Raw genomic sequence first — 27,922 nt, forward strand, 5'->3', positions numbered from 1 at the left:
GCAAGGGCTGGGGCTGGGGTCTCTCTCTCTTCCCCTCAATCAAAGGGTCAGACAGAGGGAACCGGATGGGGTCACCGAGCAGAGAACCTCGGACAGCGCCCACCGCGCCTCAAAGGCGTCAAGGGAGCGGGTGGAAGGGGCTGTGCTGTCGGCAAGCCCTCCGCTGTGCCTCAGAGCCGGCTTTTCCCCCGCGCCCCTCAGCCACGTAGTTACAGGGCCCTACGTTTGGAGCAGAGAGACTCGGGCCCCAGGTGTGCACTGGCGGGACAGCGCGGCCACGCCGCCCGCGCGCGCTCTCCCGCCGCGGGCCCCCCCTCCCCGGCCAGCCAATCCTCGGCCACCTTGTCCCGGAGCCTCGCTGGGCGGAGCTGAGGGTTCGGCCGCCTCCCGCCGCCTCCCGGAGCCCGGCGGCACCGCAGGGACCTGCCCGCCGGGGAAGCCGGCAAGGGGGGGAGGAGGCGGCGGCGGCGGCGGCGGCGGCCGCGGCACATGACGTGTCTCCGTCATGGAGCTCAGCGTGATTCATCAACAGCAGCGGCGCGCCCGGGGCGGGATGCTGCGCCCCGTCCCCGCTTAGAGCCGGGCCAGGGGCGAGCCCCGCTCTCTGCCCTGCCGTCTCCTTGGCGCGGGGTGCAGCGCTAAGATGGAAGAAATCCTGAGGAAGCTGCAGAAGGAGGCGTCGGGGAACAAACACAAAGCGATCAAGGAGAGCTGCGGCTGGGCCATTGGTAAGGAGGCGGGCAAGGCAAGGGGGCACCTGCCCGGTGCCTGCCCCATCCCGCCCCCGCGACAGAGCGCGGACAGCCCCCTGCTTCGCCCGGCTCCCATTATGGATACGCTGTTAATGTATTTGCAGTGTTTCCCCCCCTCCCCCGTGCACGCGCGGTGCCTGCGAAATCTCTACCTGTCCCCCATTGATTTAAAGGCACCCCAAGCCATAGCTGTGCTAAAGTATTTTTACCTCCCCCCGACCCCCCTTTGGAGGCTCTAACGTACATATTGCTATCGATTTGTTGGCCTTCAGCGTGAGCGCCAATCGTTCAGGAAAGCCGAGCTGTTTGCAGTGTTTCCTTTTCCAGCCGGGGCGCAGACAGGCTTAAGTAGGATTGCTTTTAATGATCTGTTTTTCGAGCTGCATATATGAGCTTGCAGGTATATGACTCAGTGGTTCACCACTGCTGGAAGGCTGATGTGAGCCCACTGCAGGCAGTTTCCTTGTAGCATCACTGGTTTTATTGAAATTAGGTTTATTGCATTTGCCTTAGTTGCCAGGTAAGTAAATTCTTTTGTCAGGCTTTCGTTGTAAAACTGTTCAGAAGGGAATGACCCAAAGAGTGCCTGGTTGACACAACACTGGGGAGCTGACATGGTCCAGCATAGACTGTATAGGGTTAGCTATTAACATATGAAAGGCTGTTAACAACTGCTAATGAAATTTGAAAAGGACATATAATGAGGACAGCTGTTGAGGTTGCAGTCTTCTGGGTAGAGGAATTACTCATCTCTCACAGGTGTCAAGCTAATGTCCCTTTTGTAAAAAAAAAAAAAAAAAAATGCTTTTGATTTTACTATTTTCAGTGCATCATCATCTCAAGTTCAGATGCATTCTGATTGCTGTGAATCACATGATATGTTAAAACTATTCATTTTTTATTCTTTCTAAACGTACGTTTCATTGGCAGGTTACTTATTGTTATCCCTCAAATGTATATGCTGTGATTCAATCATCTGATGTCATTTTTAAAAGTACAGGTTTCCCTGTGTGGCCAAACCGTGCTTTGCTAGAGCCCAGTGATTTCAGAGGAAATCCATATTTTCATATTGGTGCCTAGACAGTACTGTGACTGGCACAATATAAATATATGTATAAACAGCTATTCATTTGTTTTTCATTTGATATGTAGTTTTCCCCTTTCCAGACTCAAATCACCATAAGCATATTTTATGGATTTTTTTAGTATTTATATTAAGGGAACTGTGTGTTTGGTGATCACATTGGAATTATTAACACCTTTCTTTGAGAGTAAGATTTGGTAGACCCTTAAGTTATTTCACTGGAAAGAGAAGTAATATTTTACTATTCTAAAGTGCCAGCGATAGAGATGCTGAGCAAACAAGATGATTGCAGAACCACTGCTTGTTTTAATAACATGCAGCCATTCAGTCTAATATAACACTGAATTCTTTAAAAATATGTATCTTCCATACAAGGATAAGGCTGGTTGGGCTGTATACCAAGTACAGTACATTGGAAGTATTTTTTCTTAGTTCTCAGTGAGCACATACATAAGGTGTCCTTTGATGAATGTGCTTTCTGTTACAATGCAATTTTTTTGTACTGTGACTTCTCAACCACTAATTTATGCTAAGAGGTCAGTTCTGAGAGCACCTCACTGCACATACCTTGTTGTTAACTACCTAATAAAACGAGTGCCTGTTTTAGTGAAAATGAACCAAGTGTAATGAGCTGCACACAAATTTTCAGAGAGAGGTTGTGACTCAAGAGAGAGTTCAAGCAACATAAGTCAGTGATGGGGTTGATCTATACTAGGGCTGTCAAGTGATTTAAAAATTAATTGCATGATTAAACAATAATAGAATACCATTTATTTAAATATTTTGGGATGTTTTCTACGTTTTCAAATATATTGATTTCAATTACAACACAGAATACAAAGTATATAGTGCTCACTTTCTTTTTATTTTTGAATACGAATATTTGCACTGAAAAAACAAAAGAAATAGTATATTTCAATTCACCTAATACAAGCTGATTTTGGAACAGTGTCCGCACACAGACTTGGACTGAAATAATTAAATCATTTGTAATCCACAGCTGCTGCTGTTTTGGTGCAAGTTTGTAGATAGACTACCCTGTTCCAGGGTCCTGTATATGTCACCATGCTGACATCTAGAAGGGTTCCCTACAATGAGAAAAGCACTCAATACCTCACACAGGATGAGGCCCACAGAGAATTTTTTGAAATTATAAGTTGTAAGTTAACTGTCAGTGCTATTGATAGGAGTCAGGTTTGGGAACAATAATTCAAAACTGTGGAAATGTACAGTATCTAGATCCTGAATACATTGTCTCCTTTAACATTCTTATTCTTTCCTTCACTCATACAGAAACTTTGGAATCTTCTGATGCTGCTGCTACCAAGATCCCTCCATACAAGCTGAGGTAAGGAAACATAAATGTCTTGGATCATGTGACGCCATGGGTATTGGCAAAGCCTACAAAAATGGTCAGAAGTATATTACTGATGTTCAGTGAGAAAGGAAAGCTGGACTGTGGCAGGATGACACTCATGATGGAAGCCTGCTTATTCTCACTGCTCCTTTCAGTCTGATATACTGTATTGTTAAATCTGGATCGTTCAGTGAGTGCTGGAAATTAGATTGGGACAGGCAGTGTGGTCTTAGGGATAGAACAATGGGTTGGGACTCAGGAAACCTAGTGTTGGTTTTGCCACTGGCCTGCTGAGTGACCTTGGGCAAGTCACTGAATCATTTTGTGCCTCAGTAAGTTCAACAAAAGCAAGGATAAAGATACTGACTTCCTTTGTAAAGCACCTTGAGATCGCCTGATGAAAAATGCTATATAAGAGCTAAGTATTATTATTTTAGTTATTTGGTCTTCCATATTATAAAGTGGCAGTGAACTCTCACTGTTAGCCAAGCAGTAAATTGAAATTGAGAAAAGGAATATTGTTTCCAAATGGTCACTTTTTAGGTTTGAAATCCCTGGTCTGTCATTTCAGTTTGAGTTTTAGTTCATAAGTTCCTTTAGGGTTCCTTAGGAAGTCTAAGCTTTTACCTTGTCAACACAAGACTTTTTTTTTTCCTGACAGATCTCACTGCATTGTTATCCCAGGTGCAGTTGCATGGGTGGTAGCGACATCAGGAGTGCTAGGCTAGACGAGGCTCTGGCAGCTGCCAGTGCTTTTACTACCACATCATTGAAACTTGGTCAGAACAGGGCCAAATAGAATGGTTTTAAAACCGATAGCAGCAGCCATAGGAGCCTTTCCTGCACTAGCATTGCCAAGTGACTGGAGCTGTAGCAGAGGGAGCAGTTTTTTCAGAAAGAAGCCTAGTTATAGACCCCCTTTGTGAGCCATCTTGCACCCTAAACCTCTGATCTTGCCTTCAAAATTCACTGTCAGTGGCATGGTTTTTTTCCTCTTACAATCGTCTGGAGGTGTATGCGGATTGTCTGGCATAGGGTACAGTGGGCTGGGGAAAGATAATTCCGTTTTGCGGAGGATTTTGATATTTTGAAAGCTGATTTCATTCCGATTTGGAGTAAAATTCAAACATTTCACAATCTCCCATGAAAGGGTCTGGTGACCCAGCTCTGGGGCAGTCAGCATGGTGGACTGCCCTGGAGCCGTGGACCCTGGGAGCCCAGGGTGCTGAGAAGCTACAAGCCTAGGAATTTGGGAGCTAACTCTTCCAAGCTACTTCCTCTTCAGTCAGACTGGTGAGCTGAAGGACAACTGGGAATCTGCAGGCCTGCCCTGGCTGAGCTGGGAGCTGGAGCTCCCAGGGCTTCCAGGTTCTGGCTCCTTGTCAGACTGCCTGGTGAGCTGTGGAGGAGCCAGGTGTCTGGAAGCGCTCTGAGTCCTGGCTAACCTGAGGGCCTCAAAGATTTGGAACATGGCTTCCAGGTTCCTGGCTCCTCATCAGATCGCCTGATGGGCTGAAAGGGAGCCAAGATTCTGGGAGCCCCACTCAGTGGCAGCCCACTAGCTGAGTTTCAGAAGAGCCTGGGATGGGAGCTTAGGAGCTGGGGCTCTCAGGGCTTCCAGGCTGTTGGCTCCCTGTGATAGAATCATAGAACTGTAGAATTGGAAGGGACCTCAACAGGTCATTTAGTCCAGCCTCCTGAAATCATGGCTGGACTACATAATAACTAGCCCATTCCTGACAGGTGTTTGTCTAACCTGTTCTTAAAAATCTCTAATGATGGAGATTCCACAACCTCCCTAGGCAATTTGTTCCAGTGCTTAACCACCCTGACAGTGTTTTTCCTAATGTCCAACCTAAAGCTCCCTTGCTGCGATTTAAGTCCATTGCTTCTTGTCCTAGCCTGAGAGGTTAAGATGAACAATTCTTCTCCCTCCTCCTTGTAACAACCTTTTTATGTATTTGAAAACTGTTACTGTTTATCACATATACACAATTTTTTCACTCTTCCCTGGTAGGTCATGTTTTCTATACCTCTAATCATTTTTGTTGCTCTTCTCTGGACTTTCTCCAGTTTGTCCACATCTTTCCTGAAATGTGGCGCGCAGAACTGGACACTATACTCCAACTGACGCCTTATCAGCATGGAGTAGAGCGGAAGAATTACTTCTCATGTCTTGCTTACAACACTCCTGCTAATACATCCCAGATGTTTTGCTGCTTTTTTTTTTCCCAACAGTGTTACATTGTTGACTCATATTTAGCTTTTGATCCACTCTGACCCCCAGATCCTTTTCTGCAGTACTCCTTCCTAGGCAGTCATTTCCCATTTTGTATGTGTGCAACTGATTTTTCCTTCCTAAGTGATGTACTTTGCATTTTTCCTTATTGAATTTCATCCTATTTACTTCAGACCATTTCCCAGTTTGTTCAGATCATTTTGAATTTTAATCTCATCCTCCAAAGCACTTTCAACCCCTCCCAGCTTCGTATGGTCCTCAAACTTTATATATATACTCTCTATGCCATTATCTAAATCATTTATGAAGATAGTGAAGAGAACTGGACCCAGGACTGATCCCTGCGGGACTCCACTCCATATGTCCTTTCAGCTTGACTGTGAACCACTGATGACTACTCTCTAGGAACGGTTTTCCAACCAGTTATTGAGCCACCTTGTAGTAGCTCCATCTAGGTTGTATTTCCCTAGTTTATGAGAAGGTCCTATGAGACCGTATCAAAAGCCTTACTAAAATCAAGATATACCACATCTACCGCTTCCCCCATCAAAGAAAGCTGCCATCCTGCCAAGAGCCGTGTGGGCACGCTGGCAGGAAAACAGGTAGATTTCCACTGCAAATTTGTTAAAAACAAACCAACTCCACAAAATGTTTCAATTTCAATGCATCAGCATTCTCAGAATTTCCAACCAACTCTAATAACTTCAAATGCAAAGTATTGGGAACATTGGGAATCTGGGAACAGATCTGTTACTCTTCCAAGATGCACTCGGCAAATGTATGTGTAGAGTTGCGGGATAGGAGATCCAGTTATGCCTCTATAATTCATCGTGTGCCCAGGGACAAACTAAAGCAGCCTAGAGGTTGCTCTGATTTATGCCAGTGGATAGGATCCCTATGGAACCATATGTCAGTACAGAACTGGCAGAGTGCATCTTGCTCTGCTTCATCCCACGGACACTCTCTCCCATCCAAACATGCAGTCTATATCAGAATGGAGGGCAGGGGACAGCTGGGGTAGGAGCCAGCTATTCTGCTTCATGCCAGCTGAGAACTCCACCACACCTGAGTAATTTTCAGGTGACCCGTTAGGGTCAGTTTACCCTGCTTTGTGCCATGGCTGAAGTGGAAGGAGTAAGGCTGGCCCTTTATCTTCCCATCTGTGGCATAGTTTGCTCACTGTAGTTGTTTTTCTTCACGCTAATCCATGTGATAGTGTTACGTAGCGTTGTCCTCATTGCCAGCCTTTCCACAGATCAGCTTTTTCATTTGCTCATCATCGCTTAAGAACTCTTTTGCCCCAGCATTATTAATGTGAATTGGCTTTTCCATTGCAAATGCTAATTTTTTGGAACCAGAAGTCTTGACAACTTCAGCTGTGGTGAATTGAAATCTAACCTACAGATCTATCAGGAAAGATGTAATTATTTGTTTCTACAAAAAATGGAATGTGTGTATAAAACGTTTGGTGTTGAGCCCTAGGTGTCAAAACACCAGCTGCCACGCTGAATGCTCTGATGCTTCCTGGGAGTACCCAGGGCAGTGAGGCACCTTGTACTTGCCCTTAGCGTGAGAAAGCCTTGTCTCTGGCTGCTGGGGATCTTCTCCCCTACCCCGCAGGCAACACAAGCACTGCCCTCTAGGCCTTTGCAGGCTCTGCTGTGACTCTACAGATTAGCAATAGGCACAGTCCACCCCTCAAGACCTCCGAACCTTTCCCTGAAGTATCCTGCCCCTGGACCACTGGTCATGTGCAGCATTCACAGATTCACTGTTCCCAAAGCAACTGTACACCCCAGCTTATCAGTTCCACCCCAGATCCCCACTCTGCTTAATACACAGTGCTTAGATTTGTTTTCGGAGAAATGAGGTATACGTTTATTTAACAAAGGACAGAGATTCAAGAAAAGGCAAGTAGACGTTTTGGAAACAAATGGTTACTTATAAAATAAAAACTTAACATGCATTTAGAGCCTAGACTTGACTGACTAGATACTCTCATATCTTGTAGAATTTGTCTCACTCCAAAATCCTTGTGGAGTTTCATAGCTAAACTGCGGTGACCCTCCTTTTGTGAGACAGACGTATCAGCTTCCTAGGTGAAGGATCCAGTGTGGTTTTTTTGCCCCCCAAGATATACCAAGTCCTATCCTTTGTCTTTATTCATAAACAGGACATGCCCGGCTGTTTGTTTCATTTTGTAGACTTCCTCTCATAAATTTTGCAATCACTTATTTAGTCAGTACAAATAGACATAAATTGTGAGGTATACAATACACAAATGACCAGACAGGGAGATAGGTGTGTGTTATCTCTTGCCTGAAAGGAACATTTCTGAGGCATGCCACCTCCTGGTGACCTGCCTTAATTCCAAGACCATAAGAACATAATTTTCTGTATAGCATAACTCCTTAAATATTATTATTATGTTGACCTGTGGACAATTAGCTCTCAGTAGAGCTGTTACATGCCACTTTTCGGTGAACTATTGTGCCTAATAAGAATACTATACAAAATTCTGGCAATAATAGTCTTCTTACAATGTCAGTGAAAGAACTGCATTCGCTAACACTCTATCTAGGGCCCTACCAAATTTACAGCCATTCAAAACACATCACAGACTGTGAAATCTGCCCCTCCTCCCACCCCGCCCCAAGAAATCTGGTCTTTTGTGTGCTTTTACCCTATACTATTCAGATTTCACAGGGGAGACCAGCATTTCTCAAACTGGGGGTTCTGACCCAAATGGGAGTTGCAGGGGGGTTGCAACGTTATCTTACAGGGTTGTGGTATTGCCACACTTACTTCTGTGCTGCCTTCAGAGCTGGGCGGCTAGAGAGCAGCAGCTGTTAGCTAGGTGCTCGTCTCTGAAGGTAGCGCCCCGCCAGCAGCAGCATAGAAGTAAGGGTGGCAATACCACGCCATGTCATCCTTCTGTGCTGCTGCTGGCAGTGGCTCTGCCTTCAGAGCTGGGCTCCCTGCCAGCAGCCGCTGTTTTCCAGCTCTGAAGGCAGCATCGCCTCCACCAGCAGCAGCACAGAAGTGAAGGTAGCAGTACCGCAACCCCCATGACGGCAACCTTGTGACCCCCCACAACTCCTTTTGGGGTCAGGACCCCTAGAAATACAACACTGTGAAATTTCACATTTAACTAGCTGAAATCATGAAATTTATGATTTTTTTCAATACTCTGATCATGAAATTAATTAAAATGGACTGTGAATTTGGTAGGGCCCTAACTATATCAAATCCAGTGAGCCAGGTGGAGCTAAGCTGGTTTATGTTGGCCCCAAAGAGTCTAGAGATCTGATTTGACATTGTGGAGGGGATGCTCTCCAATTGGCTTTAAGATTACTCTTAAAAAAAACAAAGGAAATTGAGTGTACAAAAACTACATTAGAAGAACATTAAGGATCTGCCTGATTCCAGCAAAGTGAAGGCAATTTTGATGTACACCTGCTGCTCTATTCTTAGCTCACCCTGTTGGGTTGCGCCTGTGTATTATTGAACATATGGCATGTTAGATCAAATGGTTTCCTGAGGCCTTTGCAACAAATGAGTGAGGTCTGCTGCAGCTTTTGGATCATGGCTTCTTCCAAGGCAACCTCAGCACTTCCCAGATGAAATACCTATTACACAGGACAAAACCTGAGGTGTATTTTGCCCCACAGCCCAGCTATGTTCAGCAGAGTTTGGAGAGTTAAGGAAGGAGAGGCAGCCTTGAATGTCACGGCTTTACTTAGTTTAACTGAGACCCATTGGGGTTCATCTTCCCAGCACAAAGTAGGGAGATGTAGCCATTCAACTGCCCTTGACATTAATAGGGGTTAAATCCTTGAAAACCACTGTGAAAATTAACCCAGTTGAGGGACTGCAATTATAATGTCTTACTTCCTAACAAAAATACCCAGCTCCTGACACTGAGGCCTTTCATTTCCCTGCTGAACATGTACATGGGTTTTCTCACACTACTCTGTCAGTGTGGCTCAGCTCTCTCCCAAGGGGACAGCACCTAGGGGTGGGAAGGGCGACATGCCCATTCTGTCCAATGAGGGCATCGAATAGAAAGGCAGGAAGGCTTGGGGTGAAAGTGATCTGAGTTTGGTTCCCGGTTGTGCTGGTCTTCCTGTGCAACCTTGGACATATCACCTAACCTCTCAGCTCTCTGTGACTCGGTTCTCCATCTGTAAAATGATGATAATGCTTCCCTAACTCACGGGGGTTGTGAAGATAAATACATCATCACATGGGGGCTTTATGAATACCTAAATAGATAAAATGGAGGGACTATTTTTAATGGCCACATCTGTCCAAGAGAAAGTGGCCTAAGATAGAGGGTTGCCAACCCTCCAGGATTGGCCTGGAGTCTCCAGGAATTAAAGATTAATCTTTAATTAAAGATTGTCATGTGATGAAACTGCCATCCAACCAAAATTGGCAACCCTAATAACTTCATATAGCCCAGCAGCCAGCCCTCTGATTCTAATGACTTAGTTGCTACTCAGCTGAGCTAGATTCCTACTGGCATCTTCAAGGTGAAAAGCTCTACATCCTATTGCCAAACACCTGAGCTATCCCATCTTCTCTATTAAGTGTCTAATTTCTAGTCATGTTTAATGGTCTACTAACAATAACTGAACTGAAATAGAAAATGGGCCCTTAGTGGGGGCTGTGAGCCATACCGTGGAGTAAAAGGTACATACATAGGTGCTGGAACTAGGGGTGCTGGGAGTGCCGCAGTACCCCCTGGATTGAAGTGAGTTCCATTATCTACAGGGTTTGAAGTTTGGTTCAATGGCTCTCAGCACCCTCACTGTAAAAATTGTTCTAGCACCCCTGTAAAGGAAGGAACCAGAATGAGTTTACAAATGCAGAAATGTAGCTGCTGTAGTTCTTTTAATTGCTATCTTCAACCTTCATCGGTGATAGCTAAAGGGGGTTAATGCTGGGGCAAATTTTTGTGCACATAAAAAGGCAAAGCCACCATACTGAAAACTTACCCCTCGGTACACTTTGGAGACTTGTCTTTTTTGCCTTGTATGTTTTATGTGTACAATGCTTCTACCTTGGCCGGGCAACTTAGCATTAGAAAATATTACTTTTTTTTTTTCTCCTAAAGTGATTTCCTCAGAGCTCTAAGGTATATTTCCACAACCCCCAAGTTTTTCACTACCTGAATGTCAAGTCCCTTTCATCTAACTTTTCTTCTCTCCAAGAATGGGTATAGTATTTAATGGCTTATTACCTCCTGCCAACCCACAGAAGTGTCACTGTCGACCTTGCTCTGAACCATTACATGGAACTTGTGTATCAGTAGTGTCCCACCCCTAGCGTGTGGTGAGGCACTGGGGGAAGACATGTATGCTCAGGTTCTCAGCTGGTGTAAATTGGCATAGCTCCATTGCTGTCAGGGGAACTACGCTGATTCACACCAGCTGAGAATCTAACCCTCAGTTTTTACAGTGACAGGTAGGAGATGGATCAGTGTGTGGTGTTAGCATAATGAATAATTAGGGCCCTACCTAATTCACAGCCATGAAAAACACATCATGGACCATGAAATCTGGTCTCTCCCCATGAGATCTGGTTTTTTGTGTGCTTTTACCCTATACTATACAGATTTCACAGGGGAGACCAGCGTTTTGGGGGAGGGATAGCTCAGTTGTTTAAGCATTAGCCTGTTAAACCCAGGGTTGTGAGTTCAATCCTTGAGGAGGCCATTTAGGGATCTGGGGCAAAAATTGGGGAGTGGTCCTGCTTTGAGCAGGGGGTTGGACTAGATGACCTCCTGAGGTCCCTTCCAACCCTGAGATGCTATGATTCTCAAATCGGAGGTGCTGACCCAAAAGGGAGTTGCAGAGGGATCATGAGGTTATTTTAGGGGGGACACGGTATTCCCACCCTTACTTCTGTGTTGCCTTCAGAGCTGGTGGCTGGAGAATGGCAGCTGTTGGCCGGGTTCCCAGCTCTGCAAGCAGCAGCACAGAAGTAAGGGTGGCAATGCCATGCCATGCCATGCCATCCTTACTATTGTGCTGCTGCGGGCAGCGGCTCTGCCTTCAGAGCTGGGATCCTGGCCAGCAGCCACTGCTCACCAGCTGCGGTGCTCTGAAGGCAGCGCCGCTGCCAGCAGCAGCACAGAAGTAAGGGTAGCAGTACTGCAAAGCCCTCCCGCCCACAATAACCCTGCAATACCCCCCCCCCAGCTCCTTTTTGGGTCAAGACCCCTACAATTACAACACTGTGAAATTTCATATTTAAATAGCTGAAATCATGAAATTTAGGATCTTAAAAATCCTATGATCATGAAATTGACCAGAATGGACTGTGAATTTGGTAGGGCCTCATGAATAATATAGTATGCCTTCATTGCTCAGCAAAGGTTCTCCAAATGCATTATAAGCGCTCATTTATTAAACTTCACAATACTTTGCTGTGCCGCGTATTATGGTGCCCAGTTTAGAGATGTGTAAACTGGAACATAGGATATCCCGAAATTTTCAGACCTGTCCACTAATTTTGGTGTTTACTAAAGAGACACCTGGGCCCTAATTTTTCAGAGAGGGTGAGTTCATTTCAACTGTATTTACTAGTGCTCAGCACCAACAGAAATCAGACCCTTAGGTATTTTATGTTGGGCATCCGCATTTAATGAATACTCTTGAAATATATGGCCTAAGCAATTATGTGATTAAAGTCAGAACTCGTGAGCCCTGACTCCCATGCCCCTCCTCTAACCATGATACTGTGGCCACCTTCTTCCTTCTAGTGAGCTTTGTTAGGTCATACACCCCCAACAGCAACACCCCAAATAAAACTAAACTGGGTATTGCCAGTGCTAGCTATAAATTGATAAAAGCATGTTAAAGGGAAAAGTGACCAAGCAAATTTAAAAAATAATCTGGCAGCAACTCTCAGCAGCACCGTAGACTTGCTGATTAGTGTGCCTGGTGGTTTCAAACACCCACTTTGCAGGCTGGATCCATCCTGCTTGGCATATGTCTGTGGCCTGCTTGGCATATTCAGATTCCAAAGAATCTCAACTTTAATTTAAAAAAAAAAAAGTTTCTAGCTCTTATGGTTGCAAATATAATCTTCTAGTGAGAACCATTTGTAAACTTATGCACTGTTGTCTGCCTGAGTATGCAGATAGCCTGAATTAATGCATCTGAGATGTGTGAACTCCTGTACTGCCTATTAATGTCACTGGGGTATTGACTCTAAAGCCTAAAGGTGACAATTTAAACATCAGGACTGACTTAGCAGATGGGATGAGTAAGTGGATCTGAAGAGCAAGTGGAATTGGAAATTGCCTGAGGGAAGGGAATGCAAAGAGGGGAAAAGGGCAAAAGTAGCAGCGATCCTAAATGTGAACATATTTTCCCACTGAATAATGTTGAATGTGATGGTAGGTACTGAATGAATAATAAATGACGACTTAGAATTTAGTTACAAATAAGGGGCCTTGATCTTTTTATAAACCTCCCACTGGTATCAGAGCATATCTAATCATGAGGGCCCTACCAAATTCATGGCCATGAAAAAAGTGTCACAGATCATGAAATCTGGTCTTTCTTTTGTGTATTTTTAACCTATGCTATACGGATTTTTTTTTTTTTTAAATCCTATGACCGTGAAATTGACCAAAATGGACTGTGAATTTGGTAGGGCCCTACTAATCATCACAATGGTGAAAAAGCTCCTGCAGCCACAAATGCCATCTACATTAGGGCTCCCAACATTACTAGCCCCAGCGCAGCTGAATTGTTGTTAGCACCAGCAGTGTAGATGAAGCTCCAGAAAAGTTTCATTAAGAGTGGGCCTCACCTGTCCTACAGGCCATCATTCCTGGGAGCAGAGGGAGATAGTGTTTAATGCTGGTTGGAAAAGTTTAGCTGCACAAGTGATCATTGTTGAAGGAATGACCCATTCCAGAATTTATAAGTAACTAAGATGGAGGGAGATTCATTGATGGACACAGAAATCCAAGTAACAGAAGGAATATGATTATTTTTCTATCATTGCTATCAGTTGCAGCCTGAGAATTTTCCATAAGACCATTAGGAATACTTCTCCCTGGCGAATAGCTTAGCAGCTGTTCATCGTTCTCAATGATGAAAGGCAAATGTTTTGCAATTCCAGACAGATGTATTTCTGTGATGCTGGTCTACAGTGCGCTGCATACTACAGGCTCTGTGCTCATACAGTCTGCAGACCACTTGTGGCCATGGACCATTTGTTTTCATAGCCCTTGTTGATGTTCATCAGCAGAGAAGTTTAAAATGATAAGTTCCTTATTTAGTTCCCTTCAAAACAGCTGTGATTCACCAGATGTTTGGTTGTGGACCCCTCCCCTCAGTTCTTAGCCCTTTACTTCCCCTAGGTTGTAACGCTTTTCAGACTCATTTCAACCAGGTCTGCAGCTGTCCACCTCCATCTTATCTTCTCTGCCTCTTTGTTTATGTACCTTTTGGTTTAGCACGCTCCTCCTCTGATCATGATTCAGCTGCAAGTGCCTTCCCCAGGCTGCCAGGCAGAATCGCAGCCTCTAATAGCATGTGGGTTGGCTAGCCAGCCACTTCTCAGGGTGTTAGAAAGATGGTGGGGATGGATCTGCACACTTTTAGGGGAGAGAGGATGTTTCTGTGGTTAAGGCACAGGGAAGGGACGTGGGAGATCTGTGTTAATTCTGGGCTCTGCCACAGATTCTGTGTGATATTGAATTTCACTGAGCCTTAAGGGGGATATTAAACTTCCCCAGTTTACAGACTAAAAAAGCTTAAAACAGGCCATTTCCTAATGCACAGAAAATACATTGCATGTTTGGTTTCTTTTAATCCTTGTTTGCTTAGGAAAGTAATGCTTTTTTTATTGTTGAATACACTAAGGCCCAGTGAGTGTAAATGCACAATGCGTGGCAAATGTGGTGTTTAAACAACTCTGTTTATTTTAATAGCCATCCTTTAGATCTGCTAAGATTTAAGACTGTTTGCATTGCTGCTAAAGTTGAATGCAGTCCCAAAACACAGGACTAACCTTTTAAAACTCAGCCTGTAATAATTGGAAATGCAACTCATCCCCTCTTGTCTCCTCTCAGAGCTTTTTTTTGATTGTATGGCCCCAGGTTTGCTTACACAGTGGACAAATTAGCATAGAATTCATCCAGCTCATCATGCAGGGTCTGGGAACGAAGAATGTTTGAAGTGTCAAAACAAGAGACTTAATCAGAAAGAGTTTTTCATTCCTTTATTATGGAGAGTCCAGATTCCCACTAAATATGCTCCTGGCTCTAACCCTGGAGGGGGCAATGGAAAATGTTTGTGTTGTACAATGTAGTTAATAGTGAGTGAACTCTTAAGATTGTCATGATCTGTTGGAAGAAATTACTGCAGATTGCGGAATCTTTTTACATAATGGAAATGTTAATGTTTGATTGAATTGTACTAGGTGAATGCATGGCAAAAAATATTTATTATAGTTATGGTCCCAACCAACATCTGGCCCCATTGTGCAAGACAAATATTAAGAGACGGTTCCTTCCCAGAAGAGCTTGCAATCTGGACAATCAATGGACGGAGAAAAAAAAGATTTGTCATGGGTATTGCTTTAACTGGGGAGCAGTGCTTTCCATTGTTAAAGAGAACTGGTTTGGATTTGACCAAGTTCTTAGCCTTTTAAAATGGCATACCGGGCATGTACAGGAAATCTTTTAGCTGAGGTCAGAAGGTTCACCAATAAGGATGGATTCGCTGACCCTTATCACACATTCACACTCTATTTCAGCTAATACTCTCTTAAATCTCGCTCTTATGCTCTTGGAGAAAAACTGAAGAAAATTAATAGCTGCAAATAAAATAGGCAATAAATACATAAAGGATACTGGTTGTCTTATAATAAATGGCCCTTTGGGATTTGTGTGTGCCATCAGATTCCGTAAGAACAGAGTTAGCTGGAGTCAGTTACCCATCGTACACACAGTGCAAAGAAAGAAGAGCTTTTGGGAGGGATGTGGTAGGAAAACAATTAGAAATGTATCAAAAAGAAGCTCCGCTGGAGATTAAGGACATCCTGGTTATTTCTTTTGGCCTTGTCCTCAGACTGACACATTTTAATATTGTGATGTATGTTTTCTTTGTTGCTCTTTCCTCACCTTTTCCTTTGTACAGTACTGCTACCCTCTGAGCAATAGTACATTATGTGCCTAATGTTCTTTCATCTTGACAGTAGTGTCAAGCTGCTGGCTGGGTGGACTCTCTGTATTTAAATAGAGATGTTATTAAGGGGCATAGCAAAGCAGCTAATAATCTTAGAAACTATCTCAAGATGGGTGACTGTTTCAGAGTTATTTAATTATGATAGCCAGTATGAATTCTGTAGTCTCTGTTGCTTTAGGTTGTACAGTAGATTAACTAGTTTATTCAAGTCTGTCTTTCCCACAAGGGCCGTTACACTTCTGTGATGGCAGCTCAGATTCTGGTGGACATTATGTAAATGAAAATGTTCTTGTATTGTCTTCTGTATTCTTTTGCTTGTCTGCTTTATGTTTAATGGGGATGTTAGCTGTGGTACCCTTCCAAAATTCCAGATTGGATAAGCGTGTGAGGCCCAGCTAACTCACACACTCCATTAAGATTCAGTTAGATATGCTTCCTCTCCTAAACTGCACTGTGGTAAACAGCGGTTGTGTTCAGCCTCAGAAGCATTTATGTTTCAGAGGTGGGTAATGTGATTCTTCTATGTATATAGTTTATAAAGCAAAAGGAGAGGAGCAGATACATGGAGCAAGGGGTGAAGGGGAGAGGAAATGCTGGGAAAGACAGCAGGGAGAATTCTCTACTGGAAAGAAGGCATCAAGGGGAGAGAGAGGGAGCTCCACAGAGGAACAGCATTGGGGCAGTGGGGAGGGGAAGGCAAAGGGCATCCCCTGCCTCATAGATAAGAGGAATCCCCCGGGTGAACAGGAGAAAGCAGTGTGGAACACACGAGGCAGGACTTATAGCATACAGCACGTTGCAAATACCAGTACAGGTGGGAAGCACACGGAGAGTACACATATTCGCCTTGCTTAAATGATCAAAATCACAAAATAGCTTTTTGGGAGTGGATTTCCTGTGTAAACATGGGTGTATTGTGGATTTGATTAACCAGGTACTGTGTGTTACAAGCGAGAGGGTGGCACCAGGAAGAGCAGGATAAAAGGAACCTCAGGTGGGGGGAAAAAAGCAAAATAGGGTAAGAAATCCCATAAAGATGTTGCAGGTGGACTCACATCCCAAGGAGTTGCTGTGGCTCACCCATTTAGTTTGTTAGGAGAGAGGTGAGCCTTTGGGGGAGGAATATGGATTTTGGTGGAAGCATCCACAGCGAAATCCTGGCCCTGTGGATACTAATGGCAAAACTCCAACTGACTTCAATGGTATGACGATGTCACCATCCAACTTGATGATCCTAAACCCCAAAGCTTAGAAGTTTGAACTATTTTCCCATCACTGCTTTTTATGTATTTTTTTGCAACATTGATGCTGACTTTGTGCATGCTCTCTTTTTTTAAAAAAAAATTTTCGGTGTTGTCTCATTGCAATGCAGGATAATCTTGTAATGATGCAATATCATAAAAGAATGCATTGTGTGAATATATGTAAGTGGCAGAGAACGTAGGTTTTAATAGATTTTTTTTTCAGCTTTTGCCTTTTTTTCCTCTTGCTCAAGAAAAACTTTAAGGACAATCTGAAATCAGTTTTAAAGAGATGTATGTTTTAAAGCCAGAAGATACCATTCTGATCATCTGTTTGACCTCCTGCATAACACGGGTGATGGAACCTCACCCAGTAACTTCTGCATCAGGCCCATAATGTCTATGTGAGCTATAGCATAATGACCTTAATAAGTAAGACTCAAATAATTTAAAATTACCCAAATGCACACACAACGCTTTCATGCTTCCCAGCCTATTTAAAGAACCGTCACTTGAAAGTTTTTTGTTTTTTTTTTATGATTACCAGCTACTTAGTTTCAGCCATAGAGTTGACAGAGACTTCACTAGCTTTAACTAAACTACTGCAGCTAAAGAGAGCTGTAGATACTTAAATTTTAAAAAATCCTCATGTCTGCAGGATTACATTTTAACCAGTTTTGGGGGTAAAATATGCCTTCTTTTTGGACTGAACTATCTTCTATTAATATGTGTGATAGTAACTATTTGGACTGTACCCAGATTCACAAAGGGACAAACTCAGGGTTGACAGGCTTCTCCCCACCAGCAGTCTGAGTCTGACCTCTCATGCCAAGCTCACCTTCTGAGTATGCCCTTCAGGTACAGATTATCAGACAACGGCAATCAGTATTTTTATATGCCATTCTTTGATTCAGCTCTGTGTTACATTGTAGAATGCAAACTGCATGTAGTTATGCTCTGAGGTTCCTAATTTTATTTCTACATAATTTGCAGTGGAAGATAATGCAGAACGCTATTTTATTTATTTATTTTTTTTAAACCAATCTTATGAAAATGAATTCTGTCACTAGCTTTTATATGAAGGGGAGTAACGTTTATTGCAGTGACAAATTGTTTGCATTTGAAGTGCACTTTTCCCTGTGCTGCAGCAGGCCATGTGATTCCATTCCACTGACCCTGTAAGAAGAAAGAATCAAGTTTGTGCCATTTCCTATCCTCATTACAATTTTCATCATGAGCTTAATGAGAAGAGAAAAATGGCTCATTAATTCAAAGTCTTTTTCCACTAGGATGAGGTAGCAGGATCTTCATGATCTCTTATTTATAATAGTCAGCTGTCTTGTTTGGTTCTTTCTAGTGTTCTGTGTTTTGATTGGCTGGCCATACCATCCTACATTAGTGACAGGTTCTTGGACCTGAAGGGTAGATAGACAAGTCATTACCAGCACAGAATATTAAAGGTCATTATATCCGAGTGTGCTGACTATAAGTGGTATGTACGTTCTAATAAAGCATTCTACCGTCAAACAAGTTAACAACAACAATGGAATAGTCCACAGCTGCATGAAATGACATCTCTTGTGGGGCAACATGTGCTTTTGGTTAAAACTAGGCACTGGGAGACATGGTTCTGAGCTTATATTCTTGGTTCTGTCGCTGAATTGCTTTGTGACTTTGGGCAAGTTGCTTATTATGACTCAGTCCTCGTGCCAGTGAAGTCAGTGGCAAAACTCCCATTGACTTCAATAGGAGCGGGGTTGAACCCTCTAGTTACCCCATGTGTGAAATAGGGACAGTAAGGCTCACCTTTGCAAAGGGTGTTGAGATCCTCTGATTAAGATCCCCTATGTGCAAGCTGCTGCTGTTTTTAATCTAGAGTTGTGAAGATCCAGTAAATATGGTCTGCACTGGGGTGTCTTTTTTTTTAATGTAAGAAAAATGGACTGGCAGCATAATACATTAATTGGTTCAGTATTTATTACTGTTTCTCCCCCCCCCCCGTCCCCTGTCCCCAGCTATGAAATGGGATCAGAATGGCTAGGAAGGCTGGCTGGTTTCACTGTTGTTTCTGTAAGTACCATTGTGCTCTCTGCTGTAACATTGCTCATGGGTAACATTATTCTGCAGTGAGTAACACTAAATCCTGCACAGCCGATAGTGTGACCTTACACCATAGCAACAACACTAAGTGGGCGCTCGTTATCCTCTCTTCTCTAGCCGGGAAAGAACATAGCTATCAGGAGGCTGTGCTGAATCAGGGCATTCACTCTTTGTACCTTTCTTTCTTTTTAATTTGAGAGTGGCTCTGGCACTCTTGTGAGCAAGCGGCTAATAGCACTAGCTTGAGGATGACACTGTGTGAAACTCTATGAATGCGTGCAGATGTGATTAATGGCTGCCTAGTAGCATGAACCTCACACTGTTTGGCTCTGCTTAGGAACACAAATATTAAAGATGCACAGGCTGAACACCATTTATGTCTGTCTCTTCCCATTTCCTTGTCCACCTGCAACTTCCTTAGGCTTTGAGGTCCTTCCCTGACTTCCCTTCATGCTTTCAGCTTCCTCCCTGCTACCTCCCTTTCTTCTCACCACCTCCCTTCCAGCTCCTTAACTCCCACAGCACCTCTGCCCCCTGAAACTTCTGGCTGCCTCTCTCCCCATGAGCCCCCAGCAAGTAAAGTACTCCCGCTTCCCTTAATCATCCCTTGTGTGAAGGTAAGCAGTCTCGTTCATGGCTGTGAGATGCTGCCTTGCATAACTCTCATACTGTGTTTTTTGGCGCTTTCCATGTGCACAGCATTCTAGAGCATACAGTATTGGAACAGAGCAGCACCAGAGCCCTAGAGCTGCGGACATGCAGCCAGTGACCAGAGATTCTCCAGTGAGATCATCCAAGGCAAGGTGCAATTACCTAAGAAGTTATGGGATGGGAGGGAGCATGAAAAGTCAAGGTGGTCATGGATAGCAGCTGGAGGAGGTGGGGAGGACAGGGACAAATGGACAGTGAGTGATAAACAGTATCCTCCTTGGTACCCCAGTCAAGGCTTTACAATCTAAACTCCAAATTTTGAGGGCATGTGGATACCCCTACAAACTGCCATGCAAGCTCCACCAATGGATCCCATGCCTGACTTGCCGCAAGCTGGTATTCATTCATGGGGCTCTCTTGGACCATACTGGTTTGTGGATGTTCATAGGCAGGGACCAGAAGGTGTGATCCTGTGACTCTCTCTTCCCCCCCCCCCTTGTTTTCTAAGCAAAAAGCTAAATTCTGGGGCAAAATTCTACCCCAACTTACACCTTCTGCAACCCCACTAAGATCAACTGTTAAAAGTGATGGACGTTCAGTAGTGACCTATTGTGCTAGCTTACCTTCTCATCCCAGGACTAGTTCTTTGTACACTGACACTGCTAAGTCTTGTGCTTAAAATGCAGGTCGAAGTATTGGAATATTCAGCGAGTCCAGTACTGGCAGGAGATCTGTAGGTACTTTATGACCGTAGCAAGGAGATGATAAAGATCTTATTGATAGAGGTTGTAACAAGAACAGGAAATGACACAATGGCAGCTCATTTTCTCAGAGAATGTAATGGGAAGGGAGATAGCTGCAGCATTAATCAGATATTCAGTTAAACATCTTTAGCAAAGCTGGGAAGTTCAGCTAATTGAATCTGTTCTCATTTCCATCCTCCTGTTGTAATTTTGTGCTCAGTTTGGGATGATGTATCAAGAAATCACTTTCATTCTTTATCAGTTGCAGTCTCTAGCTGCAGATGGTGGGCATTGTTCTGAATTGCATGGTAACTATACAGCGAGCCAGCCATAAGGGCTCCAGGCCATTTTCATTGTAATGAGTGTCAGCTGGCTCAGTTCCATTGGGTTATGACTGCAGTCCCCACCCCCACTTCTCAGTCCATGTTAATAAAAGAATAAATACGTCTGATGTTTGCTATGTCCCACCTATTAATATTTGTTGTTTGTACTGCAGTAGTGCCTGTAGCCCTGACAGCTCTATTGTGTGAGGCACTGTACATAGGGTGGAAGACAGTCCCTGCCCTAAAGAGCTTACGGTCTAAATAAGTGGGATCTTTTTAACACACCACAGTGGCTGCACTTAAAATATGCTTTTTGTGTGTTTCACTTCTAAATGCCTGCTTACATGAGTTCATGCACAGCGACCTTGATTGCTACCTGTTGGTCACGTAAATAGTTACAAAACCTGGATTCAGCAGTCAAAATGGGACAGCACTAAGTATTGGCTAGCCTAATAGCTGTGATATTTTGTTTTTGGTTTTTGTTTTTGGTTTTTTTTTAAAAAAAGGAAGAACAAAAAAGAGCAACATTTTGAGTGCATCCAAGTTTTGGAATATGAGATACCATTTAAAAAATCTGTACGTGTACTGGATAGAGGTGGCATCACCATGCATCTCCGTAATCTCCCAAAGTGTGCCCCTGCTCCAGCATGCATGGGTAATCCACATGCCGCATGGGCATGTAGGTTACAAATGGGGTTATTGTGTAAAACCTGTAATAGATTTTTTTGTGTGGGTTATCTCGGCTTTGGATGTTCCAGTCTTCAGGTCTACAACACTCAACAGAGATCTTTCCCACATGTTGCACCATTCACACAGCTTTGGATGCTGCGGCTAATACTTACAAAGAGTCATTTTAGCTAAATATGTTCCAGAAACATTTGAGGAGCTTCTGAAATAGGTTCACTTTCTGCATGTTGTTTGTTCAAAGCATCCTAAGCAAGGCATATTGGTAATTTTCAGTTAAATAGCTGATTGAATATATGTGTAAACTCTATTCCAATTTAAACATAAAAAAGCAAGAATGCCACCTACTGATGTTTGTGCTGCCACCAGATATGTTAGGTGGAGTTTTGTAAATTTGCATCAATTCAGGAAAGAGTATGGGAAGTCCTGCAAGTTCCCAAACAAGCTTTGAAATTACATGAGTTCACTCTTTTACTGTTTTGCTGAATTGTGTTGTGTTGGTAGCCTTGGGATGTGGTGAGGTCTTTAATTGCACGAATGACGAGGGCCTATGTTTTGAAAAGTGACTTGTGATTTTGTGTGCCTGGATTTTTGGATGCCCAACTGGATACCCCTTAAAGGGACCTGATTTTCAGGGGCGGGCGCTCAGTATTTTCTACAAATCAGGTCCCTTTAAAGGGTTTCAAATTGGCCTCCCAAAAACAGAGACACATGGTCGCTTATATAATTTAGGCTGAGACCACCACACTCATTTCATTTGTGAACTGCTGTTTTGGTTAGAGATTGACATGGTGTGGGAAGGTGCTTTATAAGCATTCCCCACATAGCTCTGCTGATATGTCTCAATCACGAGCTGAAATAGTTTGTTATTCCAATTCCGGGCCTCCCTTCAGTCAGATTATTGTGTGAGTGGATTTGTGAGATGAGCAAATGTACACTGACTGGTCCACTAACTTCATTTTTATTTGTACCTTAAGTCAGAATTTGAATCCAAGTCTCCAGTGCTTATGGACCTGCTTGTGACCATCCTAACTTGCAGTATCTCATAATATGCACAAGCTTACTGCATTCTACAGTCCAAGTACAATTTGTAATCGTGTTTTTAAAATGTGTTCATTAACTCATTGTAAACCCTACCCTTCAATGTTTGCTCTTTGCACAAATTGCTTTCAGCTTAGTTAACACATGATTGCAAATTGTACTGTACACAAGGCATGGAGCAAAACTAGTTCCACAGAAGATGAATGCGGAACTTGGTATCCGCTTCTGCAACTTGACTAGTAAACAGAAGACAAGTGACTGATGCACAGTGCTTCTCAAGCTGTGCTATAGTCCGTGAGTGGTTTGTAAATCACGTGTTTGTGCTGCACAAAATGAAACATTTTAAGGACCAAGCTGCTTGGGAAGTGGGTCCGTAAGTGGCTGTTTCTTTTGAGGAATGATTCTTTGAAAAATTTGGAAAACCACTGTGTTGTTTTCTTTGGGAAGATAAATATCACATTGCAGCTGTTTTCTGTTAAAGTCTGCTCAATGATTGTTTGAGTTTGACCCTGTTGAAAGTGAGGAAAATCCAGAAGGCTGTGGTTTTTGTGAATGCCAGTTTCTCAGCACTATTTTCCTCTCATTTTTATAGGGAGAAGTGTCTCCTTCCACTGCAGCTGGCTTTGGAATCAAAAAACGTGAAGTTGGCCCAACATGCTCTAGCAGGGATGCAGGTATGGCTTGGGACTTGGGTGGATTTTGACTTGCTTGGTTGGAGGGTGGATGTAGAAAATGGCAGCTCCCGTATCCTTTAAATTCAAAGGAAATGTAGGTGTTTAAAATGAAAACAAGTATTGTAAACAAAGCATCAAACCATGAGGTGACCTAGTGATAGCAAGGGCACTGCTGAACAGGCATCCAGGAGCTAGCCTCTGTGCTAGCAGAGGCAGAAGATTCTGTGGAAGCTGCATGCTCTGCAAGTAATGGACAGTGACTGGCTTTGCACTTGGACTCCAGCAAACAACTAAGTGGCTGCATTGGTAGAGTCTGAAGACAGTCCTATCCAGCCCTCTTTGATCAGCTCAGAGGACAGTGGTGCTTTGAAGCTGGAAAGCGTAACGTAGACATAAGTAGTGAGGGCTCTGTTATAAATGTATGGGGACCCCCCACTGAAATATTGAAATCAAAATTCCTCCCACGTTCAGTAGCACTAGGTGAACTGAAGAGGTTTTATAAATACAACTGAAAACAGCCATGGAATGCATGTACCAAGAAAATCAGATGCAGGCTTCAGAGAGCTAAAGCATTTATAGGTAACGAAATGGAAACTGAGCGCATGTTTTCACTTCATTGAAGGAAAATGGACATTGCACCAGGATGCAATTAATGTTTATTGCTAGGAATATAGTTTTGTAGGAAAGGCTTAATACTGCTATTCTACTAAATACAAGTTGCTGTTCACTAAGGTGCAATTCATCCCTGTGTGAAGGGTCAGCACGAGGTCTTGTTTTGAGGGCATAAGTAGGACTTCAGTAGTGCACACGCCTTTGATGTCTCTGTGTTTCAGCCCCACGTAGTTGAAAGTAGTTTTTGTTTTTTGAGAATAATAAAAAGGCCAATATTTAGATTTGAAAATGGGCTCCCATAAAAATTCACTTCAAGTCTATTTTATTATTTTTTTAAGTTGGATTTGCTCTTTTGTGCCACCTTTTCTAGCTCTATCGTGCTGTCCGAAAATACTCACTGTGACACTCCATTACTCACGTACTAGGTTCTTTCCAAGCAAAGGGAACCTGATCAGACCATAAAAATCAGTAGGACTGTGTCAAATCTACCCCTTATACAACCTCTCAACCCCTACCCCCAGCCAAATACACATCAAACTTCATACCACCAGCACAACCCACTGGTCAGGCTGCCTTTTCTTCAGGGGCTTAGTTAATGTTTTAGATTAGTCATCTCTTGAAAGATACATAAATACCTCTTCCCACCCTCTGCCAGTGATTAGCAATGCCACCTCCACAGTGCTGCTGTCCCCCTGGCAGCTCAAAGAGAGAGAGTGGGATGATAGCTAAACTTTTATCTCCGACTAAGCAACATGTAAAGTAGTAACAAACCAGCCACGTTTTCCACTCTGTACATGTGTTGAAGTGTTACTTCTAAAATGACATTAGCTGAGGGCTTCACCAAAGCCAAGTCCAGCAGCCTTCAGAAATTGACATGTTGGGAGTCCACTGGGAAACGACCTTTTTGAGATCACTTGAGCTGCGAGAAAAGAAATAAAAAAGCCACTTGTATAATTCAGTAATGAACCCAAAAGTGTTAGTTGCCTCATCAGCAAAGCCTAGATCCTGTCCTGATCGCCTTCAGAGAAGGAAGGGCAGATATGCACCTAGTACTCTGATTACCAATATGTAATAGGTTACAATGGAGTTAAACAATGTGGGGGAGGGAGGAATCAACAGTCTCTGAGATGAACTACCTTGTGCCTTATTGCAGAAGCTGCTGTCTGATGAGAGATTTGTATCCGTGGAAACAGGCTCAGATGAGAAGCAGCTACTAAATCAGGTGCTGAATGCCATCAGAGTGACTCCTTCCCTGAATGAAGACCTGCAGGTAGAAGTGATGAAGGTGAGTGATTTACCAATGTCAGTGCTTGCAACAGAAACTGTCTGACTCGCTCCATGGGTTTGTGAGCAAATTTAGAAGTGTCTTGGACATGTGCACGTCCTGCCAGGAATTGATCCCCTCCTTGTTGACAATGAACACTCATTTGCATTGCTATCTGAATTGTGTTAAACACCAGCTTTCATGTGTTGCCTCTTAACATAATTATCTCCCTTGTTGCTGTTACTCCATGTATATGATAGGAGGCAAATTTAAACTGCATAAAGCATTCACTCTGGTTTGAAAACTTCCTTGGAAGGAGTTCAGAGATGTCACAAGGGCTCACATTTGTATGGGCTCAATGTTTGTTATGTATGCTCAGACTGAGGGTTTGCACACTCAAAACCCTGGTTGTGCCCACACACTTTTGAAAATTTGGACCACATTCTCTATCTGTTCTTTACCTCCTTTCTAAAAAATTTGATTACAAATAGTGGTTGGCCAAAGCTGGGGGGAGAGGGGGAATTTTGACTTATCTGAGCACCTGCTGGTTACCTCCAAAATATCTTTGAACTAGTATGTGGGAGCCACCCACATTTTGTATGATTAAAGGAAACTTTTATTTCTAGAAATACTTGTACTGCTTCAGGATGTTAGCTATATGAGTCAGAATGCTCAGTTGGTAGCTGCCATTGTATCAGAAGTGAGGGGGTGTCAAAAAATGACCTGTCCTGCCAACAGGCTTTCCAGTACTTCCAGCATTTCAGATGCCAGCTCATGATCCCTTATTAAAGGTACAGTAGAGCATCAACTTCAGTTAACTACATTCCTGACAGGCAAGAGTACTGTGATGGATGGATTCCAGTCCTTTGGATGTGAATTTTATACTTGATGTAAAGAATTTCTCTTTGATATCCTCTTCCAAATATATGCTTACTGTTAGGAGGGGAAACTCATCCAGGAGAAACTCTTTGAGGAACGTATTCAGAGAGGCCCTTTCTGCATGTTTAAGGCACCCAACACTGCAGTGTATAGGTGCCTCATACAGAATTAAGATTTGTGAAACCATTTGTCCAAAGGGACCTGACTCACCTCTGCTCTTAGATCCAGCTACTCCTACTCATTTGCCTTAGAGATTTTGTTTGCTTTTCTGTATTGCTTTGTGGTTTTCAGCACTGAATGTTGCCCCTGCTTAAAGGATTAAAAACGGCCCTTGCTAAAACTGCTCCATATTGGCCAATCGTGCAAATTGCTTTGTTTTCTGTTTTTTATTCAAAGCCCATCATTTCCTTTGTGCCCCTAGCAAAGATCATTTGTGTGTGTAGTACTCAATGCACATATACAAATTGAAGAGTGAGGCCTACCAAAGATGTGCAATTGGTGGGGGTTGTTAGGGAACTGGGTTCAACTCCCTCATTATTGAGGTAAGCCCCAGATCTGATGCAACTTAAAGCTGGTGAGAGGGATCCTAAGCACTGATCAACTATATATCCTGCCTGCTTCAGACACACTGCCTGCCTCCCTCCCTCGACATGCCCTCTGTGGTGGGAGGGGACTGGCACAGGGCTAAGAATCAACACATCTGCAATGATAGGGGGTTCTCTTCTATCAGGGGAATTCTGTGACCAGTGGCAACTAGTTTCCAGCTTCCTGTGTTGTGCAAAGTGGCTGGGAACAGAGTAGGGAATCTGGCACTGTGTGTCAGATGTTTTAAAGGTCATTGGACCCTGACAGAACGTTCTTAAATGCCTAGTTTGTTGTGAAATAACTCCCAGAATATATAGTGCCACTTATCCAAAATGGTGATGTGCGGTGTGTCTCATCAGAAATATTAGCATACATGAAATATGAAGTTCCTGACCCAAGTCACTTTGGTATGTAACGTGGCAGAAAAGAAAGCATTATAATAACTTACTACACTCAATTTACATCTTTTTCTCTCGAACACCACATCATAGAATATCCTGTCCAATTTTCTTTGGCTCTGTATCGTCCTGTGCAATGTTGAAGTAAAAATGCTTATTTTAAGGGTTTTAGAGGCCATGCAAAACTGGGCTTGCCACAAAAAGCAGGCCTCAACCTTAACTACAGAGAGGCTGGAAACCATCCAGTATTTAGTTATTTATTATTTATATAACTAAAAAGACGCCTACCCAAGATTCTAGTGATCCTAACGCACCATGAACAATACAGTTAAATCTCAGCAACAGTAAACCTTTAGCCTTCTTCAAAACCCCAGTCTTTTGCAGCGTGACCTGAAGGTTATCAGATTTGGGCTACTTCAGTATTCTGGAGTTTTATTTTATGTAGTGCTCCGAGAAGGAGGTGATGGTTTTCAAACTCTCGGGTGTGTCCCCCAAAAGGAGAGCGCCTCACAGTTTGAAATCCTCTGTGCTAAATGGAAGGCAGAAATCGGGGGCTGGGACACATGACTATGCATGCCCTCCCCCATGCATCATCTCTAAGGGGCACAGGTATGCTTACTCTCCCCAGGCACTAAAATGCTTTGTTACAGCTCTTCTTCATGGCCAGAAGGGATCCTTAGCTCATCTGGTCAGACCTGCTGTATAACACCACAGAATTTCATCCAGTTACCCCTATATTAAGCCCAATCACTTATGTTTGGCTAAAGCATATCTTTCAGAAAGGCAACCAGCCTTGATGTGAAAACTTCAAGAGATGGATAACCCACTGTTTCTGTGGTAGTTTGTTCCATTGCTTAATCATTTAAATTGGAGGTCAGGGGAAAAGTGGGTTGCCACAAAACTGGAGGCCAATTTTGAAATTTGGGCATGAATGTGTACCTGAATTACCCTCTCATTCCTGGAGATGGTCCCTTCCAGGTCAAATTTGAAGTACCTCAGCTGGATAATGTGGGTAAACATATACTGTTCTGCTCACTTTTTTACTAGGTGTAGGGATAAACAGAGGGATTAATCTCCAAGG

General features: G+C 43.4%; 1 protein-coding gene across 3 annotated transcripts in view; it reads left to right on the forward strand.

Annotated features, from left to right (window-relative positions):
* Positions 1–405: 405 nt before the first annotated feature.
* Positions 406–27,922, forward strand: part of ARFGEF3 (ARFGEF family member 3) — a 127,515-nt gene continuing 99,998 nt past the window's right edge. For all 3 annotated transcript variants that reach the window (XM_074948501.1, XM_074948502.1, XM_074948504.1), the window contains exons 1-4: positions 406–728; positions 3,130–3,184; positions 23,022–23,103; positions 24,869–25,000. In XM_074948501.1, coding sequence (XP_074804602.1) covers positions 644–728; positions 3,130–3,184; positions 23,022–23,103; positions 24,869–25,000 — 354 coding nt within the window. In that variant the 5' untranslated portion in view covers positions 406–643. The remainder of the gene's footprint in view (positions 729–3,129; positions 3,185–23,021; positions 23,104–24,868; positions 25,001–27,922) is intronic.

This window comes from Natator depressus, chromosome 3 (genome assembly GCF_965152275.1).
Source record: "Natator depressus isolate rNatDep1 chromosome 3, rNatDep2.hap1, whole genome shotgun sequence".
In the NCBI taxonomy this organism is placed as follows: Eukaryota; Metazoa; Chordata; order Testudines; family Cheloniidae; genus Natator; species Natator depressus.